The sequence below is a fragment of the Ovis canadensis genome, chromosome 20 (genome assembly GCF_042477335.2).
Source record: "Ovis canadensis isolate MfBH-ARS-UI-01 breed Bighorn chromosome 20, ARS-UI_OviCan_v2, whole genome shotgun sequence".
Taxonomy (NCBI): Eukaryota; Metazoa; Chordata; class Mammalia; order Artiodactyla; family Bovidae; genus Ovis; species Ovis canadensis.
Window position 1 is genome coordinate 24,144,539 of NC_091264.1, and position 21,826 is coordinate 24,166,364.

At 42.2% G+C, this 21,826-nt stretch overlaps 1 protein-coding gene across 7 annotated transcripts in view; it reads left to right on the forward strand.

Moving 5' to 3' along the window:
* The window catches only part of ANKS1A (ankyrin repeat and sterile alpha motif domain containing 1A), a 171,837-nt gene that overhangs the window by 49,213 nt on the left and 100,798 nt on the right, over positions 1 to 21,826 (forward strand). For all 7 annotated transcript variants that reach the window (XM_069564156.1, XM_069564155.1, XM_069564153.1 and 4 more), the window contains exon 2: positions 20,113 to 20,193. In XM_069564156.1, the coding sequence (XP_069420257.1) occupies positions 20,113 to 20,193 (81 nt within the window). The remainder of the gene's footprint in view (positions 1 to 20,112; positions 20,194 to 21,826) is intronic.

Genomic DNA, 21,826 nt, shown 5'->3' on the forward strand with positions numbered 1-21,826 from the left:
ACCTACTAAAGGTTATCTTGATTAGTTCCAAGTTTTGGCAGTTATGAGTAAGGCTGCTATAGACATTCACATGCAGGTGTTTGTGTGGACATCAATTTTCAGCTCATGAGTAAATTCCTAGGACTGTTTACTGGATCACGTGGTAAATTACCTATATTTAGCTTTGAAGGAAGCTGCCAAGTGAAATTTCAAACTGGCTGTTTTCACTTTGTGTTTCTACCAACAGTGAGTCTCCTTGCTCCATATGCTTGCCAGCACTTGGTGTTGTGTTTTGGATTTTAGCCATTCTAATAGGTCCATACTTGTGTTTCATTGTTGTTTTGTTTTATTATTTTATTTTATTTACTTGGAGCAGAGAAAGGTTTATTCCAAGGGCCCCTCGAGGAGAAAGGGCCGATTGTGCATGAAAGATAAGAACTGTTGTTGTTTCAGTTTGCACTTCCCTAATTGATGCTTTTGAACTGTGATGTTGGAGAAGACTCTTGAGAGTCCCTTGAACTGCAAGGAGATCCAACCAGTCCATTCTGAAGGAGATCAGCCCTGGGTGTTCTTTGGAAGGAATGATGCTACAGCTGAAACTCCAGTACTTTGGCCACCTCATGCGAAGAGTTGACTCATTGGAAAAGACTGATGCTGGGAGGGATTGGGGGCAGGAGGAGAAGGGGACGACTGAGGATGAGATGGCTGGATGGCATCACTGACTCGATGGGCTTGGGTTTGGGTGAACTCTGGGAGTTGGTGATGGGCAGGGAGGCCTGGCGTGCTGCGATTCATGGCGTCACAAAGAGTCGGACACGACTGAACTGAACTGAATGACATATGATGTCGGAGAGCTTTTCATATGCTTCTTTGTTGTCTGAAAATCTTTGGTAAGGTGTCTGTTCAAATCTTTTGCCCATTTGTAAATTGTTGACTTTTTGTTTTGTTTCTTTTTTAATGTTACTTATTTGGCTGCACAGGGCTTAGTTGCAGCACTCGGGCTCTTCCACCTTTAGTTGCGACATGTGGGGTCCAGTTCCCCGACTAGGGATTGAACGCCTGCCCCCTGCATTGGGAGTGTGGAATCCTAGCCAATATTGCAGCAGAAAAGTCCATCTTTCTTTGTTTTTAAATTGAGATATAATTGATATTCAATACTGTATTAGTTTTATATGTACACATGATAATTCAGTATTTGCATACATTGTGAAATGATCACTGCAGTGAATTTTGAGGAACCTCTGTACTGTTTTCCACGGTGGCTGCATCAGTTCCCATTCTCACCAGCACTACACAAGGGTTCCCTTTTCACTGCCTCCTTGCCAGCATTTGATAGTTTTCGTCTTGTTGGTAATAACTATTCTGACAGATATGAGGTGGTATCTCATTGTGGTTTTGATTTGCATTTCCCTCGTGATTCGTAATCTGAGCATCTTTCCATTTGTCTGTTGGCCATCTGTATGTCTTTGGAAAAAATGTCTGTTCAGAGCTTCTTTTTTTTCTTTTTGGTCTACGCCACCCCTCTGCACCCCCTACATCCCCCCCCCACCCCCAGCCCTCCAGTGAAAGTGCATCATCTTAGCCCCTGGACCACCAGGAAAGTCTGTTTATTTTTAAATTGGATTGTTTGAGGTTTTTTGCTGTTGAGTTTTAAAATAGCTTTCAGTGTACAGATCTTTCACTGCCTTGGTTAAATTTATTCCTAGATGTTTCATTGTTTTTGATGCAATTATAAGTGAGATTTTTTTCTTTATTTCTCTTTCTAATAGTTTGTTATTAATGTATAGTATTAATTTTGGCCTCATGGGATGAATTAGGAAGTGTTCCTGCTGGTTCTGTTTTCTGGAGTAGATTGCAGAGAATTGGTTTCTTTTCTTCAGTGTGTGGTAGAGTCACCAGTATGACCATTTGGGCTGGGTGCTTTGTGTTTTGTAAGGTCATTAATTATTGATTCAGTTTCTTTAATAAATATGGGCCCATTCAGATGCACTATTTCTTCTTGTATGAATTTTGGTAGAAATTAGTTCATGTAATTTTCCAAATTTGTGGGCGTAGAGTTGTTCATAATATTCCTTTATCCTTTTAAAGTCCGTGGGGTTTGTAGTGATGGCCCCTCTTTCATTTTTAGTAGTAGTAATTTGTATCTTCTCTCTCTCTTTTTCTTGGTTAGCTCAGCTAGACATTTATTAATTGTGGTGAAGTTTCTAAAGAACCAGCTTAGAATGTGGTATTTTTAGTTCATATTTCAGTTTAGAGCCATATTAGTCTTGGCTTCGAGTCAGTAATTGCTAAGCATGTGTGTGCACAAAGGCATATGTATTAGGACTGTCAACACAGAGATACTGTCAGAAATTTTTGGAGTCCATAGACTTTCTAAGGCTTTCATTATTAACAGAATGGTTATATGAAACGTTTAAATCTATCAGACTGTTGAGTTTGGTAGGTGGTAAATAGAGTAACCACTTTGCCTTCTTTCGTTTCATTTTCTTTGGTATGGTTTTTATCACCACCTCTGGTACACTGTTACGAGCCTCCGTCTATAGTTCTTCAGGTCCTCTGTCTACCAGATTTACCCCTTTAATCTATTTGTTACCTCCACTATATAATAATAAGGGATTTATTTTAGGTCATACCTGAATGACCTAGTGGTTTTCCCTACTTTCTTCTATTTAAGCCTGAATTTTGCAATAAGAAGCTAATGATCAGAGCCACAGTCTTCTCTGGGTCTTGTTGTTGCTGCCTATGTTGAGGTTCTCTATCTTCAGCTGCAAAGAATATAATCAGTCTGATTTCATTATTGACCATATGGTGATGTCCATGTGTAGAGTCATCTCTTGTGTTTTTGGGAGAGGGTGTTTGCCTTGACCAGTGTGTTCTCTTGACAAAACTCTGTTAGCCTTTGCTTCGTTTTGTGCACCAAGGTCAAACTTGCCTATTACTCCAGGTAGCTCTTGACTTTTTACTTCTGCATTCCAGTCCCCTATGATGAAAAGGACATCTTTTTGGGGAGTCAGTTCTAGAAAGGTCTTGTAGATCTTCATAGAATTGGTCAACTTCAGCTTCAAGGAAATTTGAGAGATCAAGGGAACATTTCATGCAAGAATGGGCACGATAAAGGACAGAAATGGTAAGGACCTAACAGAGGCAGAAGAGGTTAAGAGGTGACAAAAACACACAGAAGAACTATATGAAAAAGGTCCTAATGACCTGAATAACCACGATAGTGTGGCCACTCACCTACAGCCAGACATCCTGGAGTATGAAGTCAAGTGGGCCTTAGAAAGAAGCATTGCTACGAACAAAGCTTCTGAAGGTGATGGAGTTCTAGCTGAACTATTTAAAATCCTAAAAGATGATACTGTGAAGGTGCTATACTCAGTGTATTAGCAAATTTGGAAAGCTCAGCAGTGCTTTCAACAGGACTGAAAAAGGTCTGTTTTCATTCCAGTTTCAAAGAAGGGCAATGCCAAAGAATGTTCAAACTACCATACAATTGCCCTCATTTCACATATTATGTGAAGGTTATGTTAGGTTATGTTCATCCTTTAAGCTAGGCTTTAGCAGTATATGAACAGAGAACTTCCAGATGTAAAAGCTGGGTTTAGACAAAGCAGAGGAACCAGAGATCAAATTGCCAATATCTGTTGGATCATAGAAAAAGCAAGAGAAGTCCAGAAAAAACCTTTCTGCTTCATTGACTACACTAAAGTCTTTGTGTGGATCACAGCAAACTGTGGAAAGTTCTTAAAGAAATGGAAATATCAGACCACCTTACATATCTCCTGAAAAATCTGTGTATAAGTCAAGAAGCAACAGAAGTGGACATGAAACAACAGACTGGTTCAAAATTGGAAATGGAGTACATCAAGGCTGTATATTGTCACCCTGCTTGTTTAACTTATATGCAGAGTACATCATGAGAAACGCTGGGCTGGAAGAATCACAAACTGCAATCCATTTTGCTGGGAGAAATATCAGCAACCTCACTTATAGAGATGATACCACTCTAATGGCAGAAAGTGAAGAGGAACTAAAGAGCTTCTTGATGAAGGTGAAAGAGGAGACTGACAAAATTGGCTTAAAACTCAGCATTCAGGAAATGAAGATCACGGTATTCAGTCCCATCACATCATGACAAATAGATGGGGAGAGTGAGAGCAGTGACACTATATTTCTTGGGCTCCAAAATCACCATCAATGGTGACTGCAGCCATAAAATTAAAAGATACTCCTTGGAAGAAAAGCTATGACAGCATATTAAACCTAGACATAGAAAACCTAGAGAGCATATTAAAAAGTAGAGACATACTTTGCTGACAGAGGCCCATGTAGTCGCAGCCATGGCTCACCCAGTGGTCGTGTATGGGTGTGACAGCTGGAGCATAAGGAAGGCCAGGCTTTTTAACTGTGGTTTCAGAGAAGACTGTTGAGAGTCCCTTAGACAGCGAGGAGATCAAACCAGTTAAGACTAAAGGAAATCAGTCCTGAATATTCACTGAAAGGACTGATGTTGAAACGGAAGCTCCAGTACTTTGGCCACCTGATGCGAAGAGCTGGGTGGAAGAGACCCAGATGCAGGGAATGATTGAAGGCAAAAGGACAAGAGGGTGGCAGAGGATGAGATGGCTGGATGGCATCACTGGCTCAACAGCCATGAGTTTGAGCGAGCTCCGGGAGATGGTGAAGGACAGGGAGGCCTGGCGTGCTGTGGTCCATGGGGTCACAAGGAGTTGGACACAACAGCTGAACAACAGCAACAACAGAGCAGAGTGACCCGGGTTTAAGGGCCAGGCAGGATGAGGCCACGTGCTGGCGGCTCGCACTCCCCACGCGTCCTTGGGCAGTGCCTTCGCCTCTCTCTTTAGCTTCATCTCTCCGAGCATGTGAAAGTTTATGAAATGCAAGTTCTTATTTTACTATTGAGTATGAAAAGTAGAGCAGATACATGTTAGGTGTCTGGCACCATACTTAGTTCACAGCAGACTCTCTGTGTAGCTGCTGTACTAAAAGACAACATCTGTTAGACTCAGTGAAGCCTTCTTGGGCTTCTTTACTTTCTTGGCCATCAGCAGATGATATGACTTTCCTCTTGTTCTTTGATATGTGAAGCTGCGTTTCTTCCCATATGGAGGTTTGGTTGTTGTAATTGGCTGCCTCTTGACTTAGGTACACTTAAAATTTGAGAAGCGAAAAGCTATTCGTGGGAAAGCCTTCCAGTCTCAGAAAATGTTTTCTTTGTAACCTTCATGATCAAGTCTTGTATTCCTCAGTTGGTAAATGCTACACATAGCTTGGCTTTGCTTTTTAGCCAGGTGTTTGCCAACGTTCTTAGTCATCCAAAATGAGTGCTTATTTTTGGATTGACTCCAAGGACAGGATACTGAGTGCCTTTTGGGAATACTAGAAAAGGAATTTGGCAAATAGAGCTGATTTGGGAGGCTGATTAAAATACAGACCTCAGAAGAGTCCCTGGGACAGGCTCTGGAATTAAATTAAACATTACAAATAGGGACAAAGAAAGGGAGAAAACCTGGACTTAGTAAACCAACTTCCTGTTGTGTGTGTTTTTAATTTTCCAAAGTAGTATGCCTTGTTCATCTATTTTCACTGACAGAAGTGGTTACAGTGCTACTAAATTATGGAAAAATAACTTTAAAATTTAGTTTAAGCAAAAAAGCTTAAGGCAGCAAACTGTAAGTATTATTTTCAGAAATAAATGCCATATCTCTTTTAAGAATAGGGTGTAACTGTTATAAAGGAAATAATCAGCTTACAGAAGTCACCTTGGCTACACAGAACTAAAGCAAAGAAGAGATTCTTAATACAGTGATTCTGAGAAGGGAGTGGTAGCTTGTATCATAGCTCTCTTGGTTCAGAGTAAATGATGATATTTGCCTCGAGTCTGTTGCCGTAGACTCACTCCTGAACAGGTTTGGATGCTGCATTTCAGAGAGTATGTTTGATGTTGTCAGTAGACAGACTTGCAGTAAGATCTCTTGGGAGGTTATTTCGGGCATAAGGCAGTGACTTTGGAAATGAGGAAAGTGGAGCGTTAGTCTCAGTTGTGTCCTGCCCTTTGCGACCTGCTAACCCTCCTCCAGGCTCCTCTGTCCTTGGAATTCTCCAGGGAAGAATGCCGGAGTGGGTAGCCATTCCCTTTTCCAGGGCATCTTGCTGATCCAGGATCAAATCTGGGTCTCCTGCATTGTAGGTGGGTTCTTTACCATCTGAGCCGTCAGGGAATTCCTTGGAAATGGGGAGATGGGGATGAATTTGTAAGCTGGTTTAGAAGGTAGGCTCTCTGGGATTTGGTAACCCTCTGTTGACTCTTTCATCTCCCTAATCTCACCATCACCTAAACCAGCAGCTCGTTACCGTTTTGTACATTTCCAATAACGTCTTCTAAAATCCCCCAGCCTTTGAAATCACTGACCTATTTGGTACCCTCCCCTGGGGACTGGTACTGCAGTTGTTTGGCAAGCTTATTCATAGCCTCTGTGATTGAAGAGCTCCATTCAGAAGCAAATGGGAATAATTGATTTTCATCCACCAGAGACTGGAAAAATCAAAGACCACAGGAGGTTTTTTTAAAAGGAGGCCAAACCCAGAAATAAAATTACTCCAGAACCCCTTCTTAAAAGAACTGTCTTAAGTAAGAATCTTATAACTGGAAGCCCATCTCTCTAGAATAGATCTGACTTCACTTAAAAAAGAAACAGTGGTGTGTGTGGGGGGTTTTTTTGTGTGTGTTGTTAAAGAAAAAGTTGTTCTTAGAATTGTAAAACAGTAAGGAAGACTTTGAGACTACTGTAGTAGGAGTATTGCCTTAGGGGAGAGAGGCTCATCTTCAGATACAGCAAGGAGCATTTTGGCAAAAAGGATGAATGAGTCAGTGGATGGAAAATTATTCAGAGGAGACATCAAGGGTAGGGGGATTCTTGCTAAACTGACCCAACAGGATTCTTGCTAAAGGCAGATGGAGGACTTAGACATCAAAGAGGAGGGATGGGGAACTTCATCAGATATCAAAGGTGGGAGAACTCTTGATAAACTTACTTAGCAGAATTCTTGCTAAAACTGGGCTGGGCAAGTCAAAGATAGGATGGGAACCAAAATCAAGGCCTAGTTGAAAAGAATGTTCAGAGGAACCATAATAAAGTTTGGTCAAGAAGAGAGTCTTTGTGTGTGTGTGTGTGTGTTATTACAAAAGTAGTTCAGGCCTCACCCCTGGAACCAGTCAGTCTTAACAGTTCGGTATATAGCCTTCCATATGTTCGTGTAGGCATAGAAAAACGCACTGTTCTTACTGCATGACATCACACTCTACATACTATTGTGCAGGTGTGTTTCCCACTTCATACATCTTACAGGTTTTTTCACGTCAGCACGTATACACTGGTCTCATTCTTTAGAATGTTTTGCTTCACTTTAGATATTGATGCCAAACTATATTTTAGATCCCGGTTTACAATTTTTTTTTCAAATGCATTATCCTGTTTATTCCATAAAATAGCTCTCTCAGGGTAGGGGTAGGACAAGTGACATCTCTGTTTTACATAAAGTTTAGATGATCTTTAGCTGATCCAACATGTCAAGTCCAGGATTCACTCTTATGGGTAAGTTGCTTGTATGAAAAAGAATTTAGACCTTTGACATTCAGCCTACAAATTAGGAACATTCAGAACACTGTTTCTGTTGTGGTGCTTGGTACATTTAGGAAATATTTGTGGTTTATGTAGGACCTAGAATCTGATAATAAATTTCATTTGAGGTATACATTAGATGTACACTTTTACATTATTAATTTCTATATTGAAATTTTTTGGTCATTTTAATTTCCTCAAAACAACGAAATAATCGTCTTAAATATTTTAAGATTAAATGAATTCAGTCAGCTTGTAGCTCTCATTGTAATGATGCTTTCAATAGTTACCTCTAAGTAACAAGGTTTGTCAGCTAATTGGATTTCTGGAAATGTTAATAGGAGTCTTTTGGTTAACTACGTCTAATCATTTCCCCCTGGGATCTGGTTCCTATCTAGGGTATAGTGCCTCTCTCAAGACTCTTTATTGGTTTCCTGTACCCCTAGAGAGAAAAAAAAGAGTAAGGCAGAATGAATGAGGATCGGGCAACGTAAAGCTGGGCGGAAATGAAAGTGTATGAACTGTGGAGAGTTTGTCTTACTCAGGAATGAGAAAAACAGCCCAGAGAGTGGTTTTCAAGAAGCTGTATGTAGCACAGTGTTAAGATTTTAGGGTTAAACCCAGTGTCACCCATTCCAGATCTGGGACAGCGGGTAGATTATTCACCCCATACTGCCAGTTCCCTTGGGTTCGTCTATATGGTTCTGATAGGAAGTAAATAGTGAGTTATTTAATTCACTGAAAGTATACTTGGATCATAGTAAACATTTAATACTGCCTCTTACTTTCAGGTCTTTTAGACTCAAAATTTCAAGAAAGGGGTCTCAAAATCTGGATGGAGTAAAGTGACCATATAATTTATTGTCCAGGCCAGGATGCTGTTAATAATTATGCTGGAACAACAGATACAAGCCAGGATTTATGACTTCCCTGAGTTGGAGAAATCTTTGCTCCCAAAAGTGACGGACAAAGGCATCTTGCCTTCCTGCCCAGCTCAGTTCAGCCTGTGGACTTTGACAAGCCAAGGAACAAACCATTCTTAAAAGTTTTTCTGTACACACACACCACACATTCTCCTTCCCTCACCCCCCGTACCCACACTAAACAGTAGAAGGAACATTGCTTTTCTTCCTGAGTAACGTGTTACCTTACAGTAGTATGAATCTGCACATATATTTAGAGATATTTGTGTAGTATTTTTTATTCAAGAATAACTAGATAGAGGATATGAGTTCTTGGAAATAGTTTCTATGATCTAAAGTAATTTACCATCGCTGTCTTGGAAGAGGTGGGCCCCTCGTGCCTTTATGTGTAGAGTTCTCTTACTCCTGGAGCTCCCCGTGTGCCCAGTGTGGTGCTTTCTTGGCAGTGAGGATATGGTGGTAAACATAACATACTCCAGTCTGCCCGGAAGTTGCTTGGGTTCTAGTAAGAAAGGCAGTCAAATAGGGACAAACATAGAGCTCTGAACTGAGCTCACTGTCATCAAAGCAGAGTACAAGGAGCTCTACAAGTAGCTCATGAAGAATCCTGCTTGGCTGAGGGAAAAAAAGAAGGAGTTCCTTGAGAGCTTTGCTCAGTGCTGCAGAGGTGCTGAAGAGGCAGGATGGACTGGGGGCTTGGGGAGGAACAAGGTGGGGGCATGGCCTTCTAGGAAGCATTTGCCCTTAAAAGGTCACCTTGGCTGCAGTGTGATCACATACCTTTCTCCCTGGTTGCAAAGCCTTTTCATCCTTTTTGCTTGAGAACTGATGCCATTCATCTAGTGGTCCCTGTGTTCCCTCAGCATCTGCACAGTTCTTTTATAGCATGAACTACATTGCATTATGGGCTTCCGTCATAGCTCAGTTGGGAAAGAATCTGCCTGCAATGCAGGAGACCCTGGTTTGATTCCTGGGTCAGGAAGATCTGCTGGAGAAGGGCTAGGCTACCCACTCCAGTATTGTTAGGCTTCCCTCGTGGCTCAGCTGGTAAACAATCTGCCTGCAATGCGGGAGACCTGGATTTGAACCCTGGGTTGTGACGATCCCCTGGAGAAGGGGAAGGCTTACCCACTTCAGTATTCTGGCCTGGAGAGTGCCATGGACTGTATAGTCGATGGAGTTGCAAAGAGTCTGAGACGACTGAGTGACTTTCACTTTCGGTTTAACATTGCATTATAATTTTTTTGGTTCTGCGCCTTTGAGGTTCTTTAGGGCAGTGGCTTGGTTTTGTTTATTACAAGGCACCTAGAATAGCACAGCAGCTTTCCCCTTCTTTCCCCCTCCCCACAAATATTTGCATATTTCCTGTGTGCTTGCTGCTTGGGAATGGGGCACAGTCTCTACTGTCGTAGAGGATGCAGTGCGGTGGGAATCAGGATTTTAAACTCTGGAGACCATTCTCATGCAGTTCAGCACTTCTGTGCCTTTCTTGCAATTGTGGAACAGAAGTGGAATGCTGAAGTGTTAAGAAGCCAGGCTAAAGTAGACTGAATCAAAGAAAAATTAAGGGCCTCCAAAATAATTGCAAAAATGGTAAGGGAACTGTGCCTTGTAAAAAAGTGATTATATTTGCATTATTCCTCATGACTTCGTCGTGGTCAGAGCGGAGCACTCCCACAGTGGTGCTCACACCCACAGCCATGCAGAGACTGTGCTTCCTCCTGCCTCCATTCCCATTCCCCCTTCTGGGTACAGTGACTGAACCCAGCAGTTACTGGAGTGAATGTATAAGGTTTCTAACAGCCCTTGCTCTCCAGAAACTTGCCGGTGTGTGTGTGGTGTGGTGTGGCTCGTGTGCAGTTAACTCACTAGAAACAGGAGACTGTTGTCCTTGGCAGGAGAGGGGAGAGCTCCTTGCTGGCATTGTGGAACAAGAAGAACATCCTTCCAAGTTGTTTGTGAGTTGTATCACCTGTAAGTTTAAAATGAGGCGTTGCCTTTCCACTGTGTTTATCTCTTGAAAGGGAATAAACCCTTCAAAGTCACTGCCTTTCGTCACACATTTGGAACACAAAACACGGCCACAAAAGCCAAGGTGACCAGAAATACCCATTTCACAGCTGACAAGGACTTGTTCACCCTGGCTTGTGGTGTCAGAATCATTTCTGCACCATCCTCAACAGGGGGCCGTTTATGCCCACTTGAGTTCTGTTTTGGGAAAGCAGCCGCTTCCAGCTCTTGGCTCTGACTTTCGGGTGTTTCCTCTGTATTTTTGATTACTATGCTTTTGCTGTTTTCTTGATTTTAAAATTTTAGAATTTTTATCTGTCTTTGTTAAAGAAGAGCAGGGTTTAGCTTTCTTTCACTCACTAGGTCTGCTGCCTCCCCCTTCATCCCCAGATATATGACAATTTTTAGTTACATCAGTATCTAATGTCTGTATTATTATGGCTATTAGTATTATTCACCTGCCAAAGCAATTAGTATATTACAATCCTCTCTCTCTCTCTTTTTTTCCCTTGTATTACCTGTCTTGGTGGTTTTCTGAGTTTCCTATATCTAGCTCACTTTTTTTTTTTTTTTTTTTTTTAGTAAGATCTAGTAGGCATTTATAAAACATTCCATATAACTCTGGCAGAATACATATTATTTTTTTCAATTGCCTGTAGAACATATACCAAGATAGACCATATGCTAAGCTACATAAGACAAAAGTTGGTATCTGTTTTCTGATCACAGTGGAATCAAACTAGAAATCAGTAACATTAGACAACAGGAACGGAGAAGGCAATGGCACCCCACTCCAGTACTCTTGCCTGGAAAACCCCATGGACAGAGGAGCCTGGTGGGCTGCAGTCCATGGGGTTGGGAAGAGTCAGACACGACTGAGCGACTTCACTTTCACTTTTCACCTTCATGCACTGGAGAAGCAAATGGCACCCCACTCCAGTGTTCGTGCCTGGAGAATCCCAGGGATGGGGGAGCCTGGTGGGCTGCCGTCTGTGGGGTCGCACAGTCGGACATGACTGAAGTGACTTAGCAGCAGCAGCAGCAGACAACAGGAAAATCTCCAAATGCTTAGAATCTAAACAACACACTTCTAAATAATCCATGAGTTAAGAAGTCTCAGGGAAATTAAAAAAATAACTGAACTAAATGAAAATGCTATCAAACTGTGTGGGATGCAGCCAAGGCTGGGCTGAGAAGGAATTTTTTTAGAACTTCTTATTTTTATATTGGAGTATAGCCGCTTAACAATGTTTTGATGATTTCTGGTGAACAGCGAAGGCATTCAACCATACTTATCCAGCTCACTCTTAATTCCTAAACTACAGCCGTAAATTTAAATCCCTAAATTCTCTTTTCCAAGTCCCAGGCAGACCCGTCAGCTGACCTCGTCAGTTTCGTGTTCTCCTGCGTCCCCAGAGCCCCGCATCCTCCAGGATGGCTGGGAATTCCTGAGGCTCACTCCACTCCATGCTTTATTCCCTTTGCCTTGTTTTGCTGTTGTTGTTCAGCTTCCTGGATGCCTGTCTTCCTCTTTTATTTGGCAGCGCTCATCCTCCAGTCACTTCCTGATAAAAGGGTGTGTGGGAGGTAAAATTTAAGACTCTGCATGTCTAAAAACATCTTTACTCTCTTCTTATACTTGACTGACTTTTTGTCTGCTATAGAATTCTAGGTTGGAAATCATTTCACTTTTGCATTTTGAAAGTACTGCTTTTTTGTCTTATAGCTTCCAGAAATGAAAGCCATAAGACTTTGTGAAAATCTTGAAATAATTGAAAATGTGATGCACTCAATCCTTTGTATGCAAACTATTTTTTCTGTCTGGAAAGTATATTGTCTTTATCCCATGTGTTTAGAAATTTCATTGTGCCTTGCAGGGAACGGGTCTTTGTAAAAATTGTTCTTTGTATTGAGTATAGAATGGACTATTTAAACTGGAAGTTCACATTCTTCAGTTCTGGGAAAATTTAAGTTATTTCTTTGATAATTTTCTCCTCTTTCTTTTCTCTGGAACTTTTGGTTCTCTAATTTTCTTATCTTTTCTCTGGAATTTCCCCATCTCTTCTTTTGGTTCCACTTTCTGCAAGATTTACACAGCTTTATCATTAAGTTCTTTGTTTATATTTATATTTCTACTATCATGTTTTTATTTTCCAAAAGCTTTACACTGATGTAATTTTTTCTAATCCTCTTCTTGTGTGATAATACGTTTTTTTGGTTGAGGTTTTATTTGGTTTCTTATTTCTGTTCCTTTGAGTCCCTTTATCTTGTTTTGTGTTCTCTTCATGTTTGCTTTCCTCAAATGTATCAGCATCCTTGGTTGTCATTTTTATTTAAGCTTCCTCGTAGCTCAGATAGTAAAGAATCTATCTGCGATGCAGGAGACTTGGGTTTGAGCCCTGGGTTGGGAAGGTCCCCTGGAGAAGGGCATGGCAACCCACTCCAGCATTCTTGCGTGGAGAATCCCATGGACAGAGGAGTCTGATGGGCTACAATCCGTGGGTCACAAAGAGTTGGACACGACTGAGCATCTGAGCTCTCCTGCCGGGGTGCAGAAATGACAGTCTTCTGGCTGCCCTGGATGTGACTGGGGACCTGGTGGCCTGTCGCTGCCTTGTGTAGAATTAGTATCGGGTCCTTGTTTCCAGCTCCTCCTCACCCCTGGGCTCTTGTGCCACCAGGGGCCCCTAATCCCTGAGCCTTCCCTGATCAGTTGGCCTCTCCTCTGGCTGCAGGGATTCATTCTTTCAGCTTTGCTAATTTCTCTACTTTTCATCTTCTGAAAACACCGCCATTTTATGTTCACTGTTATTTTTCTCCTATTCTTTTTGTTTTTACCCTCATTTTAATGAGGATTGAGCAGAAATAAAAATACACATTCAGTGTTTCCCAGTTAACTAAAATTGTTTTTTTTTTTTTTTTTGTATGATTGTTTCATGTCTGTAAGTTTTGTTTTTCTCCAGAGATCACCAGCTTCTCTTACAATGAGAGTGGCTTCCTTTTTCTCTCTCCTTTCAACAGTTAAGTATGTGGAAAGCATTTTAGTAAGGATGTGTCAAATTCATCTGAGTGAGATGAAGTTTTTGTAAAATTAGACGGACTTTGGACAGTGTTTCCTTGTGTTGGAGAACTACCAGTCCTTTCTGAGGTTCAGAGATAAGTTTGCCTTTGCAAGGATGACCAAAAGAGGGAAACAGCGAACGCCTTTGGCAGAAAAAGACTGATGAGACAAACTCCTGTTTAGACCTTAATGATTTAATGAGGACCTGATGGAGAGCTGCTGAGAGCCTCTCTTCCCCCTCAAGTTCATTGCCATTGCTTCCCCTTCAAAGAACTGGTGATGGAGCAGGCCCTGTCCTGCCTTTGTGCTCAGAGAGTCTTTCATTTCCTGAGAACTAATGCAGAGGAGACACATCATGGTCCAAGTTGTTTTGTCTCAACCGTCAAGGTCGAGAGCCTGAATAAACTGGAAGGGACACGCATTAGAAGTCAGACATGGGATTTTCTTTCCATTCCACATTAATTAGCTGTATGACAACCAGTAAGGCATTTGGATTTCAGTTTTCTTACCTCTAAGATGGAAATAATGTGCTGATACTTTCCTATACCATAATATGGTTGTAAGGTTGAACAAGGTCATGTCAGCATTTAAGTGTCATCATTTAAACTAATCATGTAACCATAGCATTTCATACCGTCATGTGCTATGCTGTGCCTGGTCTCTCAGTCATGTCCGGCTCTTTGCGATCCCGTGAACCATAGCCCACCAGGCTCCTCTGTCCATGGGGATTCTCCAGGCAAGAACACTGGAGTGGGTTGCCGTGCCCTCCTCCAGAGGATCTTCCCGACCCAGGGATCGAACCCAGGTCTCCCGCATCGCACACAGATTCTTCTCATCTGAGCCACTAGGTAAGCCCAAGAATACTGGAGTGGGTAGCCTAGACCGTCGTATCTACCTACCGACTGACTAGACGTCTACACGTGGGAGTCAAATTCATTTCAGCCTCAACTAACCCAAAACAAAACTCCCTGTGCCTGCCCCCCAACACACACTGTCACAATCACAAAACAAATCAACACTACCTTTCCTCCTTAATTTACCCTCTCATTAGCCACGGAATTGTTTACTCCCTCTCCCCATTTAGTCACTAGATCCTGTCTTTTCTATTGAATCTATTCTTTTTTCTCCAGCTTCCCTACCACACTCTTTGTTCAGGTCCTCACTTTGTGCCCAAATCGCTAACTTGGAAGTTAGTCTGGTCTCCATCATCTCTGCAAATGCTTAGCATAATGATTTTCCCCCAATTGTGGTGTATTTCAGACCGTCACAACAGTATGGTGAATAACAGATTTAATAGGTTCCCATCTAGGTTACTTCCCAGCTGTCAACAGAAAGATTTTTCTAAAATACACATCTGATCATTCCCTGCCTGAAGCTTTCCGGTGGCACATAGGAGCCTTCATGACTTGGCTCTGCCTGCCCGTCCCGTGCACGCATTCACTGTCATGCTCCAGCCACTCAAAAGAACTGGTCATTGCCTTTGCCCCAGTTTGCTGGGACTAATAAGGAGACCTTGAATTTGAGTTTCCTCTCTTTTTTTGAGTATAGTTGCTTTCAAATGTGTTAGTGACTACTGTACAGCAAAGTGAATCAGTTGTGTGTGTGTGTCCCCTCTTTTGGATTTCCTTTCCATTTAGATCACCACAGAGCATTGAGTAGAGTACCTGATGGCTGTTTCCTCTTTGTTCCTTCTGCCAGGCTGATTGTCTCAGCTTTAAAGGCTCAGCTCAAATGTCTTCCTTTTCTGCAGGGCCTCCCGTATTCCCGTTTCTCCATCAGCTATGCTTTGCATACTTTCCAGAATGTCAGGCACTGTGCTGTCATTTCTTTACTTGTGTGACTTCCTCACTCTCCTCCAGGGTGGAGACCATGTAGCACTCCGGCCTATGCCAGGTGGGGCCTGAGCACACTCAGTTGAACTGGATTGGACCCTGCCGGCCCATTGAGATACCATTACTTGACTCTGTAAAGTAAGCACTTAGGTGACTGGACCACATGAAGCAGGCTTGCTGCCAGCAAGGAGCCACTGAACGGGGCACCATTTGATCCTGATCCCACAGAGTAGTCACGGATGAAGGGAGTCTGGCCCCTTTGGTTTCAACTTATAGTTTTTCTGTCTCTGTTTTATGTAAAAACATCTCAAATGCAGTATTTTTACCTGTCCCATCAAGAGATTGTGGCCATTTTTAATGGATATGAAGTAGCGGGTTTGTTATGTTGCATGGAGATCATGTCACGCTGGGGTCGCAGGTTAGGAAAAACCAAGTGTTAGAAGTTGCAAACTGGTGGCCCTTGGGCAGTTCTTGTACGCTGCTGTGCTCTCAGAAACATGAAGGATTCCCTTAAAGGGCTTAAAATATGTAGCATGGCGGCACAGCGTAAAGAATTTTCCCTGTGGTTTAGGTCAAGTCGAATGAATGCTGTGGTGACTGCACACTGGATGTTTAGGAATCTCCTGCACCATTTTTAGGCTTTTGTTCTTGTTTTTTCCTTGGTTCTCTTGGTGCGTTGTGTTCTGCCCTTGTCTGTTAGTGAGTGGCCCTTTGGTACTGCTTTAGAGAAACCTAATAGAACAGCTGCAATAGAGAGGAAGACCTAGATTGTAAATAGCTCTTTTCTTGGGCTTCCAAAAAGGAAGAAACATGGGTGGAGGGGGATGTTACTACCATCCTGTCTGAAGCTAAGATTCCAAACAGAGAGCTGACAGTTCTCCATTTTCATTTGGGTTTTATTTAATATATTTCCCATTCCTTCAAATTTCTAGATAGGCATTTAGAGGAAATGCTTAGAGAAAAAGGAGGGGGAAAGGTCTTACCAAGTTGGGAAAGCTGCAGCTTCTTGCAGGAAATTCCTTATCTCTCCGCCTTGTCTTTTCTCATTGTTTTGAGATAGTTTTAGTGCTGGAATGGGCTATCCAGACTTAACCACCTCTAAACCAGAGACGTGGAGGGAAAAGTTAGAAAATGACAGAGGAATTGCTCAGTTCTGCCTTGTCATTAAAAGCAAGGGCCATTTAAATGTCAGGGGTTTCTGTTCTGTTTTTTTGGGTTTTTTTGGCTGCACTGGGTCTTAGTTTCAGGATGTGGACGGTGCATGGGCTTAGTTGCCCCTGTGGCATGTGGGATCTTAGTTCCCTGACCAGGGATTGAACCCACCTCCCCTGCGTTGGAAGGCGGATTCTTAACCATTGGACCGCCAGGGAGGTCCCTAAACCTTAGTTCTAAGGTTACTTTGGGACCTGAATTGAGAAAGTTGAAAAAGTAGCAGCTTCCTAATCTGATACCCCAAGCCAACAGATCTGACGTCCCAGCTGCTCTAACCCGTGTGAGGGTTTCCTCTTTCCCAGCTCCTCGTATTTATCCCAGTCGCCTTGCTGTTGTGTGCAGCGTTGTGTGACTACATCTTCACTCCATCTTGCTGTCCGCTTGGATCATGACAAAAGTCCCCGTTGGCCAAAGACCAAGAGTGCCTTAAATGAGAGTTTTGGATCAGCCACTGACTTGGCATATAATTTGGGGCAAATTGTTTTTGGATTTCAGTGTCACCCGTTTTGTAATAGAAAAATGATGATGTTTTGTTTTGTGGGGCAAATTGACTCTAAATATGAAGTCCACCTCCTAAATTTTCTAGATCTGTTTCACTTTCCAACATTCTGTTCATTGTCAGGCATGGGTTTATAATTTTTGGTTTAGGAAATGAGATGTAAATGTGACAAAGAGATATAATTGCTTTTAGCTCTTTGTTTGGAAGATGCTACAGGAATCCAAGCTTAATGGAAGATGAGGACACCAGGAAGTCCCTCAAGTTCCTGACTTTGTCACGGGTTTCCTTAACTGACAGTGAACAAATAACTTAGCTGTCAGAGTACACATGTCCTCTCTTTTCACTTAAAATTTATCTTGAGCTTTTAAGCCAAATACCTATATACTTATTAAAGTGACTCATGTCAGACATATACAACCATTTATTGTTACTGTTTTGATTTTTTGCTCTTCTTTTTCCTGTACGTGCCTTCCTTCCCACCATTTAAAAATATTGTAAAAAGACCACTCTGTGAATGCCTTCTCATCACGGTGTTCTGAATAGTGTGCAGAATGAAGAGCAGAACCTAAAAGTCCTCCTTCACCCGATGCAGTGCCTCCCCACCCTACTTCCTTGCCCAGAGGCAAGCGTCCGTGCTCAGCGGGCACTCTCTGCATTGCTCTGTGTGTGTGTGTGTGTGTGTGTGTGTGTGTGTGTGTGTGTGTGTGTATCTGTGTAAAATGAGGCCTCATCTTTTATATATTATACAATGACTTCTTTTTTTCACTTCACAGTTACACAGTGCCTCTTACAAAATCTTTCCTTGTCAGGACACATAGTCCAACTTGTTTTCTTGTCTTTCCTTTGTTGTTGTTAACTGTTGAGTAATTATTTATTTTCTGGGTGTGCCTGATGTCTAACTGCCCGTCCATAGGTGGCCGTTAGGTCTGCAGTTCTTACTCTGCAGTGGAGCAGGCCTGCACAAGAATGTGTCTTTGCGCACGTGTACAAGTGTTTCTGTTGGATAGTTGCCTGGAAGTGGAGATGCTGGCCCAGAGTGAATGCCTATTTTTGGTTTTGGTGGATGCTGCCAAATTGTATTCCCAGAGGAATTCACCAGTCTAAACTCATACCAGTTGAGTTTAAGAGTTTGTCTCCCTGATCTTTACAAGCGTTTTACAATGTCTTTATTTTTGCCAGGCTGATAGGCAAAGAGAAGTATGTGGTTATTTTAGTTTGCATTCTTCTACATTGCTTCTCTGTAGATCTAGGCTTTCCGATTCTGCCTTTTAGGAACCCCTCAGTGTTGCCAGTGACTTGATAACTCTTTTTTTTTTTAATTTTCTTGGGTTGAATCTATCTATTTTATGTCTATCAGTTATCTGTGGTATAGGGTAGAAATTGTTTCACTTCACACAGCTTTAGATAGGAGATGGAGTGAGCTTGTGTATCCAATCCACTATCCTGATAAATATTTTTCCTCTGTAGTATTTACAGTGTTGTTTCTTCTTTTCTTAGCATTATATTGTAATCTCTGTTCTGTCTTACTAGATAGCAGTATAAATGGTACTTAATTCTTTCTGTCTACACCTTAATTATTATAATTATTTCTCTATTGATGGACTTTTGGACTATTTCTAATATTTTATTGCTATAAATAATGCTGCTTCCAGCATCTGCGTGTCAAGTCTCTGGGCCCAGATGGTTTTACTGGTGATTCTTAATCTTTTTAGTGCTCTATGTCAGTGATTCCTGAATATAGAAATAGGTAGATAGCTGCCCAGGTGATCTGCGCCTTAAATCTAACACTGATATACCCAATAATGAGAGCACAGAAGATCAACACCTTTAGACCAGCTTCACTCATGAATGCAGATGTGAAAGTCCTAATCCTAAGTAAAATGCTCTCAAGTAGAATTCATTGACATGGCCCTAATGGATAAGTGCCAAATAAGGTTTATTTCAGGAATGAAAGAATGATTCGGTATTAAGGAAGCTATTGATAACATTTTAGTTGGTTCATTGTGAAAAACTATGATTTTATCCATAGAGGTAAAAACATTTAAACAGTATTTCTAATACATTTTTAAAAGGAAAAAAAAAAGATACTTCCTTCACATGTTATGGAGTGTCTACCTCAGGTCAACTGTCAACAACGTTAGAGGCGTTCTCATCAAAAGCAAGGACAAAACAAGGCTGCCCTCTGCTACTTAATATTAGAAGTTCTGGCCAATGTAGTAAGGTATGAAACAGTCATAATTCAGACTTCAAGGATTAAATGAGGTGCCATTTCAGCCTTTTTAGTATGGTAGTTTGGATTCAAATAAGGTGCTCATTGTAGATTCTGTTGTTATTCTTTTTATTATCAATAAGACATATTCACAAAGGAAAGGCAAAATTGTCCCTTGCATCTTAACACATGTGTCCGGGTGCTCTTATGAACATGGGTTCTTTGATTTTGGTCCTTGTTGTCGAATGATCCTGATAATCTGTCTGGTCTATGCTGAGGTCTCTCCAGCCTTCAGTCACCAGCCTTAGAGGTGAGTGCCCAGTACCTATAACTGACTAGTGGTTTGATTCAGTGATATTTTTGATGACCTTTCAAAGAGACCATTTCTTACAAGCCTGACAGTTTTTGGAGGCACAAGTCCCAGACTGAGTGAATAAAGAAGTTACCAGTGAGGAAGGACACAGGAAAACAGCTCTGAAATGATGACAGTGTTGTCCTGACACTTGACTCCTTGTTCAGGAAGCCACTGGTGTACCCTCAGTGCTATGTGTTTCTGTGGGACAGATGCTGTGTGTTTCATGGGACATACGCTGTGTGTTTCTGTGGGCATGGCTGCCATCCTGTATCGGGAGTCATATGGAAGTGACCTGTTGGGTTAAACACCACACAGGATTTTTTCCCCAAGCAGCTAGCTGTCTCCAGATTTGGTTTGTGACTTCAGTCTTTTTTTTTTTTTCCTTATAGCATTTGGAGAGGGCCAAATGTGAACTGTGTTGACAGCACTGGGTATACACCTCTGCACCATGCTGCTTTGAATGGCCATAAGTAAGTATTAATGTGCTATATTCCTGCCCCACTCTTTAGAACTCAGGCCTCAGGTTGTCTTTTTTTCCTTCCTTTAAAGATGTACTAAGCAGGGATGCTGAAAAACAGAGAAAAACTAAATTTAGTCTGTCCACAATTCTTGAGTCTCTGTTTAGTGTATACTTTAAACCTCGTTCCCTAACCCTTGCTCCAAAATAACGTTAAAAGCTTCTTCTTTTCCCCTCTGAAATGGATCAGCGCCTTACAGTGATCTGAATAAGACGCTCACATTCGGGGACGCTAGATCGTAATGGGGCTGGATAACCTACCAGGTAACCAGCCTCTTTATAAGCTGAAAAGAGATCGAGTGGTCGGGAGAATCTTTCTGTTTACTCCATCTTTCTGCTTGCCACTCTTGCCTCATAAAAGTAGCCTTGTACACAACAAGAACCATTCTTGAGGGAAAAATACACAAATAATATGGCCTATTTAATTCTCTTACATATAGAGAAGTTATTCAGATTTGTTATGTGGGATTTGTGTGGAAGCCTTTCTGGAGGTGGGCTCTGGCGGCCTGAGGCGGGCCAGCCCTTCAGTGAAGGGGAAGGGGCAGGCCCCGGGCACGGGCAGGCCCTGGGCGGGGGGGTGCAGGCACAGTGGGTAGATTTGCTGGAAGATGGAGCAGAGGAGAGGGCGCCGGCGGGAGTGTGAGGCCTAATACGAGAGAAGAGAAGCTGTAGAAGTTTAGTTTTTAGGAAAGACAGTTTATTGGGACCAGTCAGACTTTTCTGAGCAGGGAGCCGGGCCCTGGCACCTTGTGGTATTCCCTATCACTTTCGCAGTATCTGGCCCAGCCTAAGTGACTCCAGTGGGCTTCCCTGGTGGCTCAGTGGTAAAGATTCCTCCTTCCAATGCAGGAGACTTGGATTCGATTCCTGAATCAGAAACATCCCCTAGAGGAGGAAATGGCAACCCACTCCTCTATTCTTGCCTGGGAAATCCCCTGGACACAGAAGCCTCAGTGGCTGCAGTCCATAGAGTCACAAGAGAGTCAGACATTACTTAGTGACTAAACAATGACAACAACAAAATGACTCCAGCATGCTTTTCTAAAGTGACCTGAAAGTCGCTCAGTTATGTCCTGCTCTTTGCGACCCCATGGACTATACAGTCTATGAAATTCTCCAGGCCAGAATACTGGAGTGGGTAGCCATTCCCTTCTCCAGGGGATCTTCCCAACCCAGGGATCAAACCGGGGTCTCCTGCATTGCAGGTGGATTCTTTACCGGCTGAGCTGTCAGGGAAGGCCCTAAGATATGTTGAATGTGATCATTTTCTGTAGTGCAGTCTTTTCTGTAACCATCTTAAACAAAGCTAACAGATAATCTGTAGAGACTCCCTCCCCCTTCAATAGTGGGGTAGCCGGAGTTAAAGTGGATCTTGGACTTAAATGACTGTAGCTTGTTAGCCAAGTTCACCTCCATATTCTGTTTTAATTTACAGTGGGGATTTTCTTGGACCTCATGTGCATGGGAATAATTATACTGCCTAATTAGTGGTGTCACCAAGAAGGAAACCAAGTCCTCCTTTCTGGATGTATCAAGTGATACCATACGTGTCTCCTGCTTGCAGAAGGTTTATGCTTTTGTTTGCA